Source organism: Drosophila suzukii, unplaced genomic scaffold (assembly GCF_043229965.1).
Source record: "Drosophila suzukii unplaced genomic scaffold, CBGP_Dsuzu_IsoJpt1.0 scf_15, whole genome shotgun sequence".
In the NCBI taxonomy this organism is placed as follows: domain Eukaryota; kingdom Metazoa; phylum Arthropoda; class Insecta; order Diptera; family Drosophilidae; genus Drosophila; species Drosophila suzukii.
Genome location: NW_027255902.1, coordinates 212,329 through 233,509, shown reverse-complemented (window position 1 = coordinate 233,509; position 21,181 = coordinate 212,329). Strand labels below are relative to the sequence as shown.

The following is a 21,181-nucleotide window of genomic DNA, read 5'->3' as shown; positions in this document are numbered from 1 at the left end:
TGAGAGGATTGCTCAAATTGAACGAGAAATTCATATGGGGTGAGGCGCAGAAGTTAGCTTTTAAACAATTAAAGGAAAAGGTTTCAGTAGTCCCCATGCTGTCCTATTTTACCTTGACTGATCGGACTAAGTTGATTGCGGACGCTAGTCCGGTAGCGTTAGGAGCGGTATTGGTGCAACTAGACAAAGATAAAATTCCCCGTATTATCTCGTTCGCCAGCAAGAGTTTATCGGAGGTAGAAAAAAGGTACTCTCAAACAGAAAAGGAAAGTCTCGCGTTAGTCTGGGCGGTAGAAAAGTTTTATTTTTATTTGATCGGATTAGAATTTGACCTAGTAACAGACCACAAACCTCTGGAGGCTATATTTAAGCCCACTTCCAGACCTCCAGCCCGCATCGAAAGGTGGCTTCTACGCCTACAATCTTACCGTTTCCGAGTCGTGTATAAGCCAGGAAAAGAAAACATCGCAGACTCATTGTCGAGACTGTCCCAGGAAACCGAGTCAAACTCATTCGATTGGCAGGGGGAGAAAAACATTTTTCATATCGTCTCAAATTCAATTCCAGTTTCGTTATCAATCTCAGAGATAGCAGAAAGTAGTACTCATGATGAGGGGATAATGGATGCAATGACGTGCCTAAAGGAGGATTCGTGGAAGCTAGCTACATCGAGTCCATTCTATCCGTTTCGATTTGAAGTGTCGACGCTCGGTAATTTGCTGCTAAGAGGAACAAAGATAGTGATTCCGAAAAATCTGCGACGGAAAGTGTTGGAGTTAGCACATGAGGGTCACCCAGGCGAGACTGCAATGAAGCGGCGACTCCGATCGAAAGTATGGTGGCCACGAATGGACAGAGAAGCTGAAGAGTTCGTTAAAACCTGTCGTAGCTGCATTTTGGTGTCTGCTCCGGTACGTCCGGCCCCAATGAAGAGGCACTCGTTTCCAAATGGCCCATGGAAGTGTTTGGCAACCGATCTGTTAGGCCCGCTACCAAACGGAGAATACATTTTGGTACTAATCGATTATTACTCTCGATATATGGAGTACAAAATAACGAGGAGCATCACATCAAAGACTATAATAAACGAGATGGAGGAAATTTTCGCAAGGCTAGGTTTTCCCCAAACATTAACAGCGGACAACGGTCGCCAGTTTATAAGCGCGGAATTCAAAGAATTTTGTACAACAAACGGGATCGAGTTGCGTACAACTCCTCCATATTGGCCACAAGCGAACGGCGAGGTGGAGAATATGAATAAATCGCTGGTTAAACGTCTCAAAATCGCATATGCGAGTAGAAGTAACAATAAGAAGGAGTTGCAAAAGTTCGTTCTTATGTATAATGTAACACCGCATAGTACAACGGGTGCAGCTCCAACCCAGCTGATGTACAATCGGACGATTCGAGATAAAATTCCCGGAATTGAGGATATTTTGGATCAGGATGTGGACTCGGAGGAAAGAGATAAGGACATGTGCCAGAAAGAAAAAGGGAAGAAGGTAGCAGATGCAGCTAGAGGAGCAAAAGATATTCAATTAACTGTAGGTGACAGGGTTCTAATTAAAAATGTTATTATCCCCCACAAGCTAACACCAACGTTCGATCCAACGGTTTACGAGGTGACCAGCAGAGACGGTGATGTGGTCCAGGTAACCGGAAATGGGAAGTCGTATACCAGGAACGCCAGTCACCTCAAGAAAGTCGAATCCTCTGCTGCAGTTCAGCCAGAGAAGGGCCAGTCCCCGAAAAGGACTGATGAATCATTCCCGGCCAAACCAATTGACGCGGAGCTCACCTCACAGATGCCACAGGGAGGTCTAAAACTGCGTCTGAAAAAAAAAGGAGAGATGTGGGAACCCGTGTCAGCTGATCGGGATTCGAGCCCAACACTGGATACATAAACTCACCACGACGCGTGTTGAATCGCGTCGTATGTTGAGTTCAAGAAGGAGTCGACGATAAGCAACGAAAGCGAGCGGTAGCGAGCAATAGCGACTGTTTAATAAAAGTTATTAAAACTACTATACACGTGTTATTACTGGAGTATTACAGGCCTGATGAAGAGGAGATGCCCAGTGAGTTTTGCATTGGTGCCCGCAAATGAATTCTCCATTCCGTTCCAGAGATTCTCGGGCTTCAGTCGCCTGAAGAGGACCACAGCATGGGTCTTGAGGTTTGCGCGTTGGTGTCGCAAGCAGAGAAGCGAGATCGAGGAGTACGGACTCACTGCAACGGAGTGTGAGGCCGCGGAGAACCTGTTAGTCAGACACGCCCAGTTGGAATCATTCCCCGACGAGATGAGGTCGGCGGAATGTGGAAAGGACGTCGCCAGCTCGAGTGAGATTCGAGGTCTGGCGCCTTACGTGGATGAACACGGAGTTCTGCGAGTTTATGGCAGAGTTGATGCCGCGCTGTGCATGCCGTACAGTGCGAGGAGGCCCGTAATACTGTCACACAGGCACAGTCTTACGGATTTGATTGTGAGGCCCTTTTGACGCCCAGATGAAGCATCAAAATGTGGATGCGACGATTGCTCAGATCCGGACGAGTCTCTGGGTCACGAAGATGAGACGAGTGCTGAAGGAAGTAATCTCGTCGTGCACAGAGTGCAAGTTGCAGCGAACGCGGCCGATGCCGCCGATAATGGGACCCCTTCCAGAGGATCGACTGGAAGCGGAAGGATGGCCATTCAAGTACACCGGGTTGGACTACTTTGGGCCACTGCTGGCGACTGTATCCCGTCACAGAGAGAAGCGTTGGGTCGCCTTGTTTACGTGCTTGACGACAAGGGCGATTCATCTGGAGCTGGCGCATGACCTGTCGACGGATTCCTGCATAATAGCGATCAGGAACTTCGTCTGCCGTAGAGGACCAGTACATAGACTGCGGAGTGATAACGGCAAGAACTTCGTGGGAACTGACAGGGAGGCCAAGCGATTTGGAGACGTGTTCGAGGCGGAGAGGATACAGAGTGAGTTGTCCAGCGGAAGCATTGAATGGGTTTTCAATGGGTTTGACGCCAAACGATCTGCTCAAGGGAGCAGCTAACCTGCCGAATACGCCTGGATTGGATGCGGAGCTGCCCAAGGAGGGTTCTACGCGAAAGCAGTGGAGGATTGCTCGCATGCTGCGAGACCGTTTCTGGAGGAGGTGGGTCCTGGAGTACCTGCCTACGCTTGTGCGCCGCGAGAAGTGGTGCCGAAGAACGGAGCCCATCCGCCAGGTCGATATGGTCTTCGTCTGCGATCCTGCCTTGCCCAGACGAGAGTGGCGCAAGGGCATCGTGGAGGAGGTCAACAGCGGAGCTGATGGAGTCGTCAGATGCGCCACTGTGCGCGTGAACGACAATGGCCTATCTCGGACAATGTTGCGGCCCGTCTCAAAACTTGCAGTTTTGGATTTGAGTGAAGCGGTTCGATAGGTAGAATAAGTATTGAAAGGAAAGTCTGTCATTGGTTATTTTTTCCGATCTCGTATGGATTTCTTGGCCCTTGAAGTGTGGGCCTACTAATATCGGTCTAGTGAATGCCGCCAAAAAATGTGCTTCTCATTGTCTTGTGAATCGTAGGAGGGCACACTGCGGTAAGACTAAGTAAGTTTGAAATGTATGAGGCTGATTTGAATTGTTAACAGAATAAAACGATCGCTACCAGGCGCACGCCACCCTCTCTTCGGACCTACGCGTGTGGGGTAGTCGTTAAAAAGGCAACTCCATATGATGCAAGACATTAACAAACAAAATAGCGATATATCGATATTTTGATATATTATCAACAGCCCTAATTGAATTATAATAATTAGAATTACATATATACAAAACAAGAAAGAACGCTATAGTCGGGTGTGCGTTAGAGTGGGCGTGGTATATTCGCGTAACAAATTTACGCTGAAATCCCAATTCTCTATCTTCTATAATTTTCGTGATATCCGCGTTCATATTTACGATTTTTTGAAGTTTGAGTCAATCGATAGGTGTTGATGAGAACAATACATATCAGTTAAAATTTTTATTTTAGCATCAAAACTGTAGAAGCCAAAGTTTTGGGCGGTTTGTGGGCGTTAGAGTGGGCGTGGCACCCTGCTGAAATAAACTTGCGCTGCGCAAGAAGCTCAGGAATCTGCATGCCAAATCCCAGTAGTCTTCGAAATCTTCGGAGTAAAAGGGTATACTATATTCGTCGGAAAGTATGTAACAGGCAGAAGGAAGCGTTTCCGACCCCATAATGTATATATATATTCTTGATCAGGATCACTAGCCGAGTCGATCTAGCCTTGTCTGTCTGTCAGCGTATGAACGCTGAGATCTCGGAACTATAAGAGCTACAATACTGGGATTAGGCATGCAGATTTCTGAGATTCGTGCGCAGAGCAAGTTTGTTTCAGCAGAGTGCCACGCCCACGCTAACGCCCACAAACCGCCCAAGTCTGTGGCTCCCGAAATGTATTGTTCTCGTCAATACCTATCGATTGATCCAAAAAAAAATTGCCACTGCGATTGCCGGCGAAGTTCCCGAGCAGCGACCGCCCAGCTCCCCGAGCGCCAGAACATCGAGATACTGGTCAGAAGACAGCGCAGAGGACATCGACAGCGACGCCAGCAGAGATTTCCGGCAGCCACGTTACCATCGCCGCGCGGAGCTCATTGGGGAGCGCAGGAGCGTCGCGGACGTCACGCATTAGGGTGAAGCCGGGTGGAACGTTCGTCTGCGCTAGGCGTAAAGCGAAGTGAACCGCTAGACAGCCTCCAGGCGGCAGCCTTGACTGTCAGCGCGAACTGAGCAAGAACCTAGCGGGACCGTCCGGGACAGAGCAAGGGACAGGTATTGCCTCGAAAGGCGTCAGCCTGGAGAGCATGGCTTGTTCACCCTAGTCTGAGAACGGTGACGCTTTCCTAAGCCCACAAGGCCGAACTCTCTGCGGGTCTAAGGCGCTACAAGCGACCCCGAGGCAACGCGTCGGCAAGCAAGCAGAGGCGGCCACTACGAGCGTCCCGAGACCCAGGATCCAGAGGAGGACGAGTCAACGCGTCGAGAAGCCAGAAGGAGGAGCACCAGCAGCCGGCGGAACCAGAACAAGGAGATACAGAAACCAGCATAGCCACACACCCGCTGTACCAATACCACGAGAATAAATCCCACTGTTACCATTTGAACACTTTGTTTTCTCACTGATCTACGGGCAATCACGTCATATAAATTTGGTGGGACGAACACACAATCTTCTGAGCTAGCCACACGAATCTCGTAGCGAGCAGACACACAAAATCAGTTCGTTACATCTGGCGCCCAACGTGATTGTCCCAACAGTGAGAACAGCACAGTAAAAATGGGAAAGAAGTGGATTTACCGCCTCAAGAAGGAAGACTTCGCCCATGTCGCACAGAGGCTCAACGTCGCCCTGGAGGGCAGGCTAGACGACATGAGGAAGGCACTATCGGAATACTACTCCGAAACAGAGAACGATCCACAACTCGTCGACATCTGGGCCGAGCTAGAGGCGACATACTACGACAGAGCCGGCCCAAGCATTACGTTAACGAACGCTGAAGGGGACAACCTGGTGGCAAGCCTGAGCGTTGACAACATACAGAAAGAGGCCCACAGGAGAGAATCAAGCCAAGAAAAGAAAGCAGCAGCGCTGATCCCGAGACCAAGCCAGTCGGACTATGCAAAGGTCGCTAAGCAGGTCCGCGAATGGTCGTTCAGGTTCGACGGGGCGGAAAAAACCATTCGAATTCCTGGAGCAGGTAGAATGGTCCGCCAACACGTACGGTTTGGAGCTTGATATGATCCCTCGAGCGATGCCGGAGTTGCTAAAAGGAAGGGCCTTGAAATGGTTCATCGCCAACAATAAGCAATGGAGAACATGGGCAGAATTCATTGAAAGCTTCCACACATATTTCCTGCCAAGAGACTTCTTCACCAGGCTGGCGGACCAGGTCCGGCAAAGGAAGCAAGGCTTCAGCGAGTCGTTCAAGGACTACATGATCGACATGCAGACGATGGTGAGGCCACTTAACTATTCTACGAAAGAGACGTTAAGGGTCATTAAAGAGAACTGCACCCCGAGCCTACGAATGTTCTTAAGAGCATACAAAGTGTCGGACCTGGACACGCTAATGATCCTAGCCGATGAGTACGAAGAACTGGAAAAGGAACGGGAAGTCTTCGCACAGGAGAACAAGTTCTCAAAGACAAAGTCGGCGTCACCAACACAGGTGACATGCAGGAGATGCGAGGAGGAAGATAACCAGGACACACGAGGAAACGACCAATGGTCACCACCACACCAAGCCAGACGACAGCAGGCAACAGACGCACCACGCGGAGGCCATTGGGCACCACCCCCACAGCAACAGAGACAGCCAAACAATACCTTGTGGAGGCCACCAAGCAACACACAGAGGCCACAAGATGCCACCCATATCACAGACCCGCTGGAGGCCTGTCGGAAATGCGGTGGGAACGGACACTGGGCTAGAGGATGTCGTAACCAGCGGCTGCTGTTTTGCTGGATATGCGGCAAGGTGGGTGTTAGAAGCGTCGATTGCTGCCAACGATCGGGAAATGGCCAGCGATCTCAGCCGCAGAGAGGCGAGCGGGGATCGCACAATGCCACCTCTCCAAACTAACGGGCGAGCTAATCGAGGAGGAGCAGCAGTTGTCCGCAGCTGTGATGATTGGTGGGAAAAGCTACAAAGCCACAATCGACACCGGAGCAACGGCAAGCTTCGTTAGCGAAGAATTGGCGGACAATATTGCTGCTCTAGGAAAGATTACAAGGACGAGACGGCAAGTTAGGTTGGCAGATGGAAGGTGCGGCGGAATTAATGCGCAGCTCGAGGTGGAGGTCAAATTCGGCAACAAACAAGTGACCATGAGCCTGTTGATTTTACCCGGGGTAGTGGATCCATTAGTGTTGGGATGGAACTTCCTGAAACAAGTCGGAACCGAGATAAGGTGTGCTGGACACGAAATAATAATACCAGCCAGGAACCGACACAATGGATGGCTCGAGGAAAAGCTATCAGTAGCAGTCGTTCAACAAGTAAACGAGTTGGACGATACTACAGCGTCCCTTGAAACAGAGCTGGCAGACTTCAGCACAATGTCGGGAACATCGAATATGGCAGAACACCAGATCAAAATGAAGGACGACAAGCCAATCAAGCAGAGATACTACCCAAAGAACCCAAAAATTCAAGGGGAAATCAACGTAAAGGTGGACGAGCTTCTCCAAATGGGGTTCATAGAGCATTCAAAGAGCCCATACAGCTCCCCCATCGTGATGGTGAAAAAGAAGACAGGCAAGTGGAGACTGTGTGTCGACTTCAGGCAGATCAACGCGAAGTCAGTGAAGGATGCCTACCCAATGCCCCGCATAAACTACATCCTAGATCAACTAAGAGAAGCGCGGTACATCAGCAGTTTGGACCTGAAGGATGGATACTGGCAGATCCCACTAGAAGAAAGTAGCAGGCAATATACAGCATTTACGGTACCAGGCAAAGGTCTGTTTCAGTGGAGGGTAATGCCGTTCGGACTTCGCTCGGCGTCGGCAACGTTTCAGCGAGTCTTGGACCAAGTAATCGGCCCCGAGATGTCACCTCACGCATTCGCTTACCAGGATGACATAATAGTGATCGGTCGCACGCTGGAAGAACACAAAAGAAACCTGAAGGAAGTGTTCCGGCGTCTAAAGGAGGCAAATCTGAGGCTGAATCCAGAAAAATGCCAATTCTTCAAAAAGGAGCTGCTGTACCTGGGTCATCGAGTGACTAGCGAGGGAATAGGAACAGATCCAGAAAAAGTAGCCGCCATCGCCGAACTAGAACCGCCATCGACTGTCAAAGAGCTCCGGCAATACCTAGGAGTAGCGTCGTGGTACCGCCGGTTTGTACCAGATTTTTCCAGAATCGTCAAACCCCTGAACGACCTGCTGCGCAAAGGCAGTAAGTGGGAGGTGACACCAGAGCACCAGATGGCGTTTGAGGAGGTTAAGGCAAGACTCGTGGCAGATCCAGTGCTAGCATGCCCGGACTTCAGTAGAACTTTCATCCTGCAAACAGACGCCAGCGACTACGGCATCGGAGCGATACTGACCCAGGACACCGAAAAGGGCGAAAGAGTAATCTCCTACTCGAGCCGAACACTTAACGGCGCGGAAAAGAACTGCTCGACAACGGAGAAGGAATGCTTGGCGATCGTCTGGGCGATCCGGAAGCTCAGGCCATATCTGGAAGGTTACCACTTTAAGGTAGTAACCGACCACATGGCCCTGAAGTGGCTCAACAGCATCGAAAGCCCTTCAGGAAGGATCGCCAGATGGGCCCTGGAGCTACAACAGTACTACTTTGAGATAGCGTACAGAAAGGGTCAGCTAAACGTGGTGGCAGACGCATTATCAAGACAACCACTACCGGAAACACTACGAGGTTTAAAGGAGGCATCGGCAACTACAGCTTCAGGAGGGTGCAGCTGGATCAAGGATATGGGCGAAAAGATAAGGACCCAACCGCAGAAGTACCCGGACTATGTTATGGATGGTGAGACACTGTACAGAAACATACCTCACCGAGCAGGCAGTGAAGACGTCGCGTCATGGAAGATGTGCGTCCCGAAGTCGCTACGAGAAACAGTGTTGAGGGAAAACCACGACGCACCGTCCGCGGGACACGTAGGAAGCCGAAGGACAATTGCACGGTTGGCAGCCCGATACTACTGGCCAGGCATGCATAGAGACGCCCGAGCCCACGTACGAAAATGCGAGATTTGCATGCGGTTTAAGCCCAATCAGATGCAGGCGGCTGGGAAGATGTTGACCCAAGTGCCGGAGGAACCATGGGCCACGGTATGTGCAGACTTCGTTGGACCCCTACCAAGATCTAAGCACGGGAACCAAATGCTGCTGATCATGATAGACAGGTTTTCGAAATGGACGGAACTGGTGCCTCTACGCAGTGCGACGGCAGAGTCGCTCAAAAAGGCATTTGGGGAGCGCATAATCGCAAGGTACGGGGTCCCGAAGGTGGTCATAACGGACAATGGAGTACAGTTTGCAAGCCGCATATTTAAAAATTTCCTGGCTGAGATGGGTATCAGCCAACAATTCACCGCGCCATACACACCACAAGAGAATCCAACCGAACGAGCAAACAGAACGGTCAAGACCATGATTGCCCAGTTCGCAGGGCAGGACCAGAGAAACTGGGACGAGAAGTGGCCGGAGATTATGCTAGCAGTGAACACGAGCACATCGGAATCCACCGGCCATACACCGGCGTTTCTTACCCAGGGAAGGGAACCACGTCTACCCAGCAGCCTATACGATAAGGAAACCCTAGGAACCGGACGAGCTACGGAGACCCCTGAGGAAAATGCCAACAAACTAAGAGAGGTATTCGAGATCGTGCGGCGAAATATGGAAAAGGCGTCCCAAGACCAAGCCAGACACTACAATCTGAGAAGGAGACAGTGGTCACCAGCGGTGGGCGATATAGTGTGGGCCAAGGAACATCACCTGTCCAAAGCGGCAGAAGGATTCGCTGCAAAATTAGCCCCGAGGTACGATGGCCCTTACCAGGTGGTAGATTTAGTCTCTCCAGTGATCTGCAAAATTCGCCACACACAGTCGAAGAAAGAAAGGACAGTTCACGTTGGCGAGCTCAAGCAACAACAAAACGAGCAGACAGCAGAAACGTCAGGTACGAGGCGACAGGATTAGGCGTCAGGCCGAAGCGAGAGTCATCAATACGCCACACGGAAAGGACAATCAGCGTAGCACAAGGACATGGAGAAGGATTTCACGTTGATCCAGACTGCGAGGCTACAGGATTATGCGTCAGGCCTAAGCGAGAGTCATCCACAAGCCACGCAGAAAGATCAACCATAAGGATAGGTCGCAAGGACATGGATAAGGATTTCACGTCGATCCAGACTGCGAGGCTACAGGATTATGCGTCAGGCCTAAGCGAGAGTCATCCACAAGCCACGCAGAAAGATCAACCATAAGGATAGGTCGCAAGGACATGGATAAGGATTTCACGTTGATCCAGTCTACAAGGCATCAGGATTCAGCGTCAGGCCTAAGCGAGAGTCATCCACACGCCACGCAGAAAGGACAATTACAAGGATAGGTCACAAGGACGTGGATAAGGATGGATGGGGATCCAACCGCACGGCATCAGGATTCAGCGTCAGGCCTAAGCGAGAGTCATCCACACGCCACGCAGAAAGGATAATTACAAGGATAGGTCACAAGGACGTGGATAAGGATGGATGGGGATCCAACCGCAAGGCATCAGGATTCAGCGTCGGGCAGTGGCCAGAGTCATCCGCGTTTACGCCAGGCAGAAGGGACTCTTACGAGGACGACACAAAGACACGGGTAACATGTAGGGATCCAACCGCAAGGCATCAGGATTCAGCGTCGGGCAGTTGCCAGAGTCATCCGGGTTTAGGCCAAGCGGGAAGGAAACGGACAAGGTCGACAAAACAGTAGCGAAAGCACATCACGTACCCAAAGGATACACTAGGGATAGCCCAACGATCCCCAAGGATACCTAAGGATACCCCAATAGGACTCGAAAGACACCTCAAGGATACCCCAATAATAACCCAAGGACACCAAGGATACCAACCAGGAACGCCCCGAAGCAAGGTGTAGGCCCAAGGACAACTTCCAAGAATACTCACCAAAGGTGATCAAGTTAATTACGGAACCGGGAGGTACAACGCACCGCAGCATCCAGAGGGCCACGGTGATCTGAGGGAATACAACATGTGGTTTACGAAGAAAGGGGGAAGACGGTACAGCAAAGAGAGCTGTACCGTAAGGGAGCGAGCGCCCAAAGAAAGGACATAACGGTATCGGGCAAAAGGAAGGCGCGCAACCGAGGTTTCATGTATGGGGAGCCTGGCGACGGTCGAGCACTAAAATTCAGAACACCATCATGAGCACACGCGTCACCAGAGCCGAAACACGCAGGAGGATGGCGGCCCTCCAGGAACCTCGCCCGGGGCAAGGATGGTCGGAGACCCGGCCTACCCGAGCTCCGCGGCGGGCCCTGGAGCGGACTCGAGGCGAGGACTCCGCACCGGAACCCGCGGTAAGCGACGACAGCGACGTGGAGATGATCGGCGATCCCGCCGTCGAGGAGAGAGAGTGGCGACTCCGGAAGGCGGCGGCGGGCGGTCGGATACCGCGCGGGACGACGGACGTCGGAGGAGAGGAACTCCCGAGGAGCCACTCGGAGGCGGTCTGTCGGGCCACCGAGGAGTCTCGGAAGCGGTTCCGAGACCGGGAGCCGTCGGACGAGGAGCAGCAACGGTCGACGGAGGAGGAGGCGAGAAGGCAGGCGCGGCTGCGGCAGGACCACGAGGCGGCGGCGGCGCGGTGGCATGCCCGCTTGCGAGAGGCGGAGGAAGAAGAGCGACGGCTGTGGGAGGCACAGGTGGAGGACGCGTGGGAGGTGCCACTCACCCCCAGATACGCGGCCGAGGAACGCAGCCCGAGGGACGAGGACGAGGACGAACCACGCGCGCCATCCCCTCCGCGGTGGATACCCGAGGTGCCACCCACTCCCCGCTACGAGGGGGAGTGGCTCACGGACGGCGACGATGGAGCACCGTTGGCCACGCCGCCGTGGAGGCCGGCCCGGCCACCCACGCCGCGATACACGGAGCCACGACGACCGGTGGAGCAGACGCCGAGCGAGGAGTCGACCGCGCAGCCGATGCCGCAACCGGAGGAGGAGGACGTCCACCAGGCAAGGGCGGACGAGCCGTCGGTGGTGCGGACGGAGGTGCCGGCCGCGCACGTGAGCCACAGCACACGGGCGTTCGAGGCCGAGGGCATGCGGTGGCGGCAGCAGACGGTGACATGGACGTGGCCCGAGGGGCCCGCGACAGGACCGTCGAAGGAGGTGCCCAGGATATGGGAGGAGGGGGCACCAAAGGTGAACCCTCGGGATCCCCGGACGAGGAGCCGACAAGATGCATGGGTCCCGCCGACACCAAGCACGGGCCCGCCAACACCGGCGACGACGGCAACGACGGGGGAGGCGGAGTCACCGGAGAAAGGACCATGGGTGTGGCCCGAGCCACCGGCCACCCAAAGGCCTCCGCTGCAGCGACAAAATTCGACGCCCGGATCGACGCGCCCGCGGCCGCAGTTCATGCGGCAGGTATCGGCGCCGGAGGAAGGCGGTTGGCGCGTGGTCGCCAGGAGCGAGTGGCCGGTGGGCATTGAGGAAGCACCCGCGGTCGCGACGGCACGGCGGAAGGGCGGCAGGCGGTGCGTCCTGGTCTGCGATGGCGGGAGGAGGTACCGGGTGAGGCTCGGAGTCGCGGGCATCCGGGTTTTCGCACAATAAATGAAAAAAAAATCACAAAACAACACAAGGGTTTTCCAAAACAACAAGAGAAGGGGTACGGGGCCCAGAGTTTGATTGGGGTGGCTGGAAAAAGAACGGGGCATGCATGGGCCACTCCAGCAACCTGTAAGTCGAATGGTCTTAGTCCAGGAAGAAGAAATGAACGCCAATTACTTACCTGCTGTCCCGGTTGCAAAGTGAATGCGAAGTCCTCTCCGCACCCGCTCTCGAGAGCTGCCAAAATGGAGTCCGATGCAGCCGATAGAGGACGAGTGAAGGGCGAGAGAGGACGAATGGCGAGAGAAGGATAAGATGAGAAGGAGTAGAGGAAATGTAAAAGGAACTTACCCATGAAAAATTGCAAAATCACCACGAGCCAGGGAAGGGGGCGCCTCGATAGGCGATCGATTGGCACTGGACGATAGTGCGATCGATGGGCACACGACAATGGAAATATCGGCCAAGGTGAAAATATTGCAAACGAGCAGGTGGCAACGCCGCACCGTCGGTATCGATATGCGAATAAATATCGATCACGCACGAATGGTGTGACCAGGCGGAGGAAACATGGAAAGGAGTGAGACGCAGCAATGAGCAGCGAGCTGGGGATCGATAGCCCAGGAGTATCGATGTCCCAGTGGGAACACAGGAAATATCGGCGCGGGAGATTTAAAGTTGCTACGAGGCGGATGACCCCCGCTGTAGGAACTCAAGGGAGTTAAGAGCGTCGAGGCAGCATCGAGGGAGCAACGAGGGAGCGCCGCGGGAATCACAAGGACTCAAAGGCTAGGATAAGCAAGGAAACGCCGGAGAGTAGGAACCAGTCTTAAATGTTTCCCGAAGTAAGGGGGGAATGTGAGGAGTTGAATAACTCCCCACAAATAGAACCAGCAGCAGATGGCCGGCCGCTTACCAGATACGCGGCGAACTCGCGTAGTAACGGCGCGGCGGGGAGAACGAGGGAGTTTGGAGACCAAGGGTGGAGATCGAGAGAGTTTGGAGACCAACGAAGGAGAGCGAGAGAGTTTGGAGACCAATGAAGGAGAGCGAGAGAGATTGGAGACCAAGGATGGAGATCGAGAGAGAATGGAGACTTCGCGGCCAGAGCAAGAGTGCCGTATGCAGAAGGGGATAACGGAACTCCACTGGACTTTGGACTCTCCCGTGAACTTTGGACCGGGAGAGGAAGTGCCACATCTCGGCAGTGGAGCGGCACACAGGCGTGCCACAAGCGGCACGGGAATCAGCGGAACGGCAGCAGTGGGCGGAACATCTATTGGAAGCGGTACATATAGGACAAGTGGGTCATCCAGGAGGCACGAACTTTGGACCCAGAGTGGAGAGATCCAGCGGGCCATGCGCAAAAGGGAAATAACGGTGCTTGGAGGCCCTATATAAGGCCGCAGAGCGCTGGCAGCTGGATCAGTCGATCATGAGGAGTCAAGCCTTCAAGATCAGTCAAAGTACCAAGTGAGCAATCAGTCAAGCAAGTAATCTACGAGGGAGCTACAACCAAGCGAGTCGTCGGAAGCAGCGCCGTGGGATGCATACAAGGAGCAAGATCGCCACGTCGAGACGTTCGGGATTAGGACATCAGGAATCTCCGAATTGAGACACAGGTGGCTGAGTTCTGAAAGGCATCACGCGGCTAAGTCAAGGCGTTTGTTTTCTATCTTTGTCACGACCGCACCCTGGCGAGTCGCCCGGCGGGTCTGTCAGAGATAAGCAAAAGAGTCCTACGACGAAGAGCCGTCAGCTTGGGGAGGAAAGTTGTCTGCGACCCAGCGTACCTTGCCCGACCAAGCATGACCTGGCGTGACGGACGAGCGGTAGATCGATTTGCGGTTTCGAAAGGCGTCAGTTCCCGAGCAGCGACCGCCCAGCTCCCCGAGCGCCAGAACATCGAGATACTGGTCAGAAGACAGCGCAGAGGACATCGACAGCGACGCCAGCAGAGATTTCCGGCAGCCACGTTACCATCGCCGCGCGGAGCTCATTGGGGAGCGCAGGAGCGTCGCGGACGTCACGCATTAGGGTGAAGCCGGGTGGAACGTTCGTCTGCGCTAGGCGTAAAGCGAAGTGAACCGCTAGACAGCCTCCAGGCGGCAGCCTTGACTGTCAGCGCGAACTGAGCAAGAACCTAGCGGGACCGTCCGGGACAGAGCAAGGCTTGTTCACCCTAGTCTGAGAACGGTGACGCTTTCCTAAGCCCACAAGGCCGAACTCTCTGCGGGTCTAAGGCGCTACAAGCGACCCCGAGGCAACGTGTCGGCAAGCAAGCAGAGGCGGCCACTACGAGCGTCCCGAGACCCAGGATCCAGAGGAGGACGAGTCAACGCGTCGAGAAGCCAGAAGGAGGAGCACCAGCAGCCGGCGGAACCAGAACAAGGAGATACAAAAACCAGCATAGCCACACACCCGCTGTACCAATACCACGAGAATAAATCCCACTGTTACCATTTGAACACTTTGTTTTCTCACTGATCTACGGGCAATCACGTCATATAAATTTGGTGGGACGAACACACAATCTTCTGAGCTAGCCGCACGAATCTCGTAGCGAGCAGACACACAAAATCAGTTCGTTACAATATTCTAATACAGTCCACTCTTACTACTCTTTCTAATACAGTCCACTCTAACTACTCTTTCTAATACAGTACACTCCAACTACTTTTCTCGACCTACAAATACGGTTAAACTATATCTAAAATTAAAAACAACGTTACAATATCCACAAATTTACTCCAGAAAATCGTTTGCAATTTAGTTGTGCAGTTGACAAACAAACACACCGACATACAAACATAAGCGAAGTCTTTCCAATTCCCGCAACGTTATTTCGCTATTCGCACCCCACATATGTACATATGTACAGTGTACATATATACGTATATCGGTATTTTCGCCAGTGCACAGTGGGTCAAGAGCTCACAATAAATGTTCCTTCCAAACAAAAAATATTATAGTCCGTAATTTTTTACATAAGTCGACCATCCGATATAATAAATATTTATTGACTTTATTATCCGAAAGTGTGATCGTATATATTTACAATTTTGATTGGTTCCTAAATTTCAATTTGATTCCAACCCGTTTCCTTACTTCTGAATTAAAATTCTAAATTATTTAACGTCATGGTAACATCAGTAAAATCCGATTTAACCCGATTTATGGCCACAGCTGACTGTCTGATCCACTTTGAGGCCACTGTGAACGCTCCAGGTGCTCCTACCCCAACGTTATCTATATTTATATATATATATATATATATATATATATATTATATATATTTACAATTTTGATTGGTTCCTAAATTTCAATTTGATTCCAACCCGTTTCCTTACTTCTGAATTAAAATTCTAAATTATTTAACGTCATGGTAACATCAGTAAAATCCGATTTAACCCGATTTATGGCCACAGCTGACTGTCTGATCCACTTTGAGGCCACTGTGAACGCTCCAGGTGCTCCTACCCCAACGTTATCCGCCTGTAAAATCCGTCGCGATCGCCTCAATTCCTTGTGGCAAACGGTAAAGGCAGCACATATGCCCCGACTGCATTATAGCTGCAGGCGAGAGCGCCGCAGACACAAAATTCATACTAAAGTCCAAGTATTACCAAATGTACTCCACTTACGAAATATTTGCCGCGCAGCTGAGGGAACAAATCCAAAAAGGCTCCTCCCAAATACCTCAAGCTCCAGTAACTCCGACCCAAAATTCCACGTCTTATGGCTGTCGGCTCCCTCCTATCGACACAGAGGTTTTCTCTGGCGATTATCATCGCTGGCCGACTTTCCGGGACCTTTTCACGGCAATATACATAGACAATCCGAGTCTAACGCCCGTTAAAAAATTATTCCACTTAAATTCAACAACAAGTCACGAAGCTCATTCCATAGTTTCAAGATCCCCACTCACCAATTATGGCTTTCGCTCAGACTGGAATAACGTAACTGAGCGTTTCGAAAATAAGCGATTGCAGGTGAACAGTCAGGAGCTCAGGAGTCGGGATGCTTAACTTTCTTAAAAGTTTCCGGTGTTATTATTGAGAATTGGGAGCCTATCCTGGTTTATATGTGCTCCACAAAACTACCAAAGCTCACTCTCTCATTATGGGAGCATTTCGGGTCCGCTTATGGTTCCCGATCTTCAAGGCGGTACTCTGTTGTTGCTTCGTCTTGTCCAGCGCTCACACTTATGGGACATCAAATCATTGCAGTCAAAGGGATTGGGTCACTCATCCAGCACACTCGCATCTCATTCGCCATTCAACGATAAATTTGGGCTTCTTAGAGTCGATGGCCAGCTAAGTAACTCTTCGCTGGATTTTAATGGGCGCCATCTAATTATATTACAACGGAGTCGTTCGGTCACTATTGCCTTTATTGCTCACTATCTGCAAACTTGACCACGGGCACTTCTCGGCATAATTCGATTCCAATATTGGCCTATTGGTGGATGGAAGACGGTGATGAAGGCAGTAAACAAATGTATTAGATGCTTTCGACTGAAGCCTGGAGTAGTGGGCCATTTCTCTACAAGTCAGAAATGCGAAGCAAGCCTCCAGTAAAATGCTACGTTTGTGTCTTTACTTGTTTCGCCACAAAGGCTATTCATTTGGAGAGGATCTCTCTACGGTGTCGTTTCTGCATGGCCTGAAACGGTTTATATGCACTAGAAGAAGGCCACGGCAGACTTGGTCTGATAATGCAACCAACTTTGTTGTCACTCGCGATGACCTGCTCGAACTAAGGCGCCTAATCCTCAGTAATGATCATCAGAGAGCTACATTGGACTTTTGCTTGGCGGAGGCTATTGATTGGTTTTTCATTCTCGACCATTAGTCTCAATCTCAGAAAATCCCGGTGATCTGGATGTATTAGCCCCAGCACATATTTTGAATGGTGGCCCGACTTCCTCTTTCGTCAAGCCGGATGTGACCAGTCCTAATTTCAATCGCTTGGATGGATGGCAACGCGTGGCTTACTTACAGCAGATCTTTTGGTTCCGATGAAAGGAAAAATACTTAACACTACTGCAGCAGCGCTCGAAGTGGCGCACCCAAAAACCTTGCCTGGTTGTCGATGAGTTAGTTCTGGTCAAGAACGATAACTTTTCACCCATGAAGTGGCCCCTCGCCAAAGTGATTGAGCTTCTGTTCGGTGGAGATGGCGTTGCTCGAGTTGCCGTTCTGAAGACAGCATCAGGAGTGACAAAGCGAGCAGTAAACAAGCTGTATCTGCTACCCCTTAAGGATGATGTTGAAACCCAGGCTTCCAACGGGGGGAGTATGTCGGATCACGCAGCCACAGCTGCTAATTAACTTCTGAATCCGGTCTCTTATATTAACTGCGTCGCGAAAGGTATCTCTCTCTATCCAGAGCTCTCATTTTGTGTGCTTGCATTCTTGGGCCCAGCATTCGGCTGGCTAACCCTGTGTAAAATCAGTACGAATTCTCATCTCGACATTAAACGCAGTCTCATCTCCCCAGCTGTACTCTTTTGCTTATAAATTGTTAACAAGCATAAAACAACCCGAAATGTCGTGTTTTAATTTTGCAATAACTAATAAAAAAGCTAATTAGTTCAACATCGTTTATATATAGTAGTCGCCTTAGCACACCCACCTCAAGCTTTACAAAAATAATATTTTTTTAAACAAAATTAAAAATAAAATTTACAAATATGAATTTTTAAGGATACGGGACACACTTATGTGCCTATCCTGCACCCTATCCGAAGCTCGCTGCTATAGCACCCACAGCGTTGCAAGTGCCGTTTTTGGGATACTTATATTATTATCGTTTTTGGTGTCCGATTTGCGGCCAGCTGTTCTTGTTTTTATTTAGCCTTCGTTGTCCCAATATATACTTTATTACACGTTTGGTAGTTTGTCAATTACTTCAATTATACATTTAATGTTGCCATTGTGAGGCCATTGTTTTTATAGGTTTAAGAGCTAGATGAATTTTGTCTCGGTCATAAATCTTTGATTTATAACGATTTGTATAATTTAGTTTCTTGAAATTTAGTATTCTTTAGCTCCTTGATAATATACTTCAACATTCTAGAGATAACATTGGGTATATAATTAGTTTATTGTCTTCGGTGGGCTAGAGTCTGTGCAGTGTTTATTATTATATTTCTTAGATGGTTTGAATAATAACATATTATTCGTCCTGAGGCGATTGGCTTTTTATACCAGTTAAGTTTGATTTTGTTGTGGATACTATGTGCTCAAGGGTCTAAGAAAATAAGTTTGTTGTAATTTTCTATTTCAATCGTAAATTGTACTTTCTGTCTTTGTGATGCAAGTTAAGATTCTGTAGTGTTTCCTGAGTCATAGAGTAAGAAACTATATAGAGACACCATTTGCTCTGCCCGAACCTCTGCTGAGAGCCAATTTAAGGTCAATTTTGAAGCTAACTTCTGTTTTTCAACACACCCAAAAGTGCGAAGCAACAGCAATAGTGGTGAGGATTACTTACAAAAACAAAACAGTGAGTAAGAGCGGTGCAGATATATAATATTTCATAAAACTCACCGCGGGAAGGAATTCAAGGTCCCATCGAACTTTTAAAAAACTAGGGATATTATCTGTTTTTGCCTAGGTGGCATCATTGGCAAAGTCTTAAAAGAGAGCGGCAGAGCAAATGGTGTCTCTATATAGATTCTTACTTTATGCTTGAGTTTCTGTTTCCTTAACAATTGCGTCAACGTATTTTGTAAGTAGTTTTGTGCGTCCTATTGGACTTAGAATTTCCTCCAAATAATATCTGCTATTATTGGTGAGGCTGCTGAACTGTTGAGTTTTGTATATATATCATTTTCCCACTTCAAGTATCAATTTTCTGTGATGCAGAAGCTTAGAATGTCAATAAGTAAAGTTTTTAGAGATTTTGTGTGTTCTTGGGCAATTTTCCATTTAAACTGGATAACTGATACGGCTAATCCAATAGATATGCTGGGAAACAAAGAGACTACATCAAAAGTCACCATTTTTTCGTCCTCGTATATGTCTGCGTTAGTTACCTTATTATACCCGTTACTCGTAGAGTAAAAGGGTATACTAGATTCGTCGGAAAGTATGTAACAGGCAGAAGGGAGCGTTTCCGACCCCATAAAGTATATATATTCTTGATCAGGATCACTAGCCGAGTCGATCTATCCGTCTGTCCATGTCCATGTCCGTCTGTCCGTCTGTCTGTCCGTCCGGATGAACGCCGAGATCTCTGAAAGTATGGGAGCTAGGCTATTGAGATTTGGCGTGCAGATTCCTGAGCTTCTTACGCAGCGCAAGTTTGTTTCAGCAATGTGCCACGCCCACTCTTACGCCCACAAACCGCCCAAAACTGTGGCTCCTACAGTTTTGATGCTAGAATAAAAATTTTAACATAAGTGTATTCTTCTCATCAATACCTATCGAGTGACCAAAAAAAAAAATTGCCACCCCCACTCTAACGCCCACAAACCGCCCAAACCTGTGACGCCCACAGTTTTCATGCTGAATAAAAAATTTTAACTGAAATGTATTGGTCTCGTCAATACCTATCGATTGATCCACAAAAAATTTTGCCACGCCCACTCTAACGCCCATAGCGCTTAAATCTATCTACCGCCGGTAGGTGGCGTATTTAAATCTCGATTTGCTGCTTGCATATCTCCATTTCCCTTTGGTCCCTTTAGCTGAGTAACGGGTATCTGATAGTCGAGGTACTCGACTATAGCGTTCTTCCTTGTTTTTAAATAAAAAACCCCACCTCTTAACGAGGTAAGGTTCATCGCACTTCACCTTACAAAAATGTTTTCATTAGTGTTGGCCGTGGTCAACTAAGTATTTTGAATGATGTTAAAGAGCTTAATATATGAAGCTTTAGTTCTACAACTTCTGGAAAAAAACTAAAAACTATTTTTGAGGGAAACAGCTATAAACAGCTAAATGTCGTACTCCCGTAACCTTTAAACTACTAAAGCTACAGACTGGTGTTATTTATCGTTAAAAATCTATTTTAAAATACCATGTACCCCTTTCTTACGTGAATTAAACACCATAGTTTAAAGTAAAGGTTCTTTTAGGTTAACTTTTTATTGGTCAAAACGGCTCTAAAGGTTTCTGTTTTATCTTTAAACTGTATAGCCCTAGAAATTCCGTTTGAAAGTTATTATTCAACAAAAATTGCCACATTTACCAGTTCAGAACAATTAACGCTGCCTCAGCATTGAATTTTGTTTGTGCGTATCCAAGCTCGATTTTAAGGTCCTGCAAACATTTAAAAGGTTTTAAATAGCTCGAGAACAGAGATTTTAGAAAATAGTTATAGCCAAATAATAATCAATATTTTGCAATTCAGTCGAAATGGCACACCACATGCAGCAAATAAGCTGTTTTTACTAATACGCTATCAAGCCGCTTGGGGTGCTTTTGGCTAAATGGCGCTGTATAGAAGGAGAATATAGATGGAGCTTTAGGATAGGTGTGTTAGTAAAAACAGAGTTGCTTTAAGCATATCTCCATCCCAATCGCACTCCCTTACGCTGAGTAACGGGTATCTAATAGTCGAGGCCATCGACTATAGCGTTTTCTCTTGCTTACATAATTGATTTATAAAAAACTCACAAAATAAAATAAGAAAGGAAGTTAACTTCGGCAAGTCGAAGTTTGTATACCCTTGCAGTTATAATTATTAAATTTAAAAATACAAAATATGATATTCCCTATAGTTATTTTAACATTTACATTAGATTTGTTTAATCTCCTAGCTTTGTTAGTGTAATTTTTATACTCACTAAACTTGCTA

At 49.2% G+C, this 21,181-nt stretch overlaps 2 protein-coding genes across 5 annotated transcripts in view; both read left to right on the top strand.

The window, feature by feature from the left end:
- smal (smoke alarm) overlaps positions 1 to 21,181 on the top strand; it is a 236,821-nt gene that overhangs the window by 52,003 nt on the left and 163,637 nt on the right. The window lies entirely within an intron of this gene.
- LOC139354716 (fibrous sheath CABYR-binding protein-like) lies at positions 10,994 to 12,376 on the top strand. The gene has a single exon (XM_070998952.1). It carries the CDS (start codon positions 10,994 to 10,996, stop codon positions 12,374 to 12,376), a length of 1,383 nt encoding a protein of 460 aa, XP_070855053.1.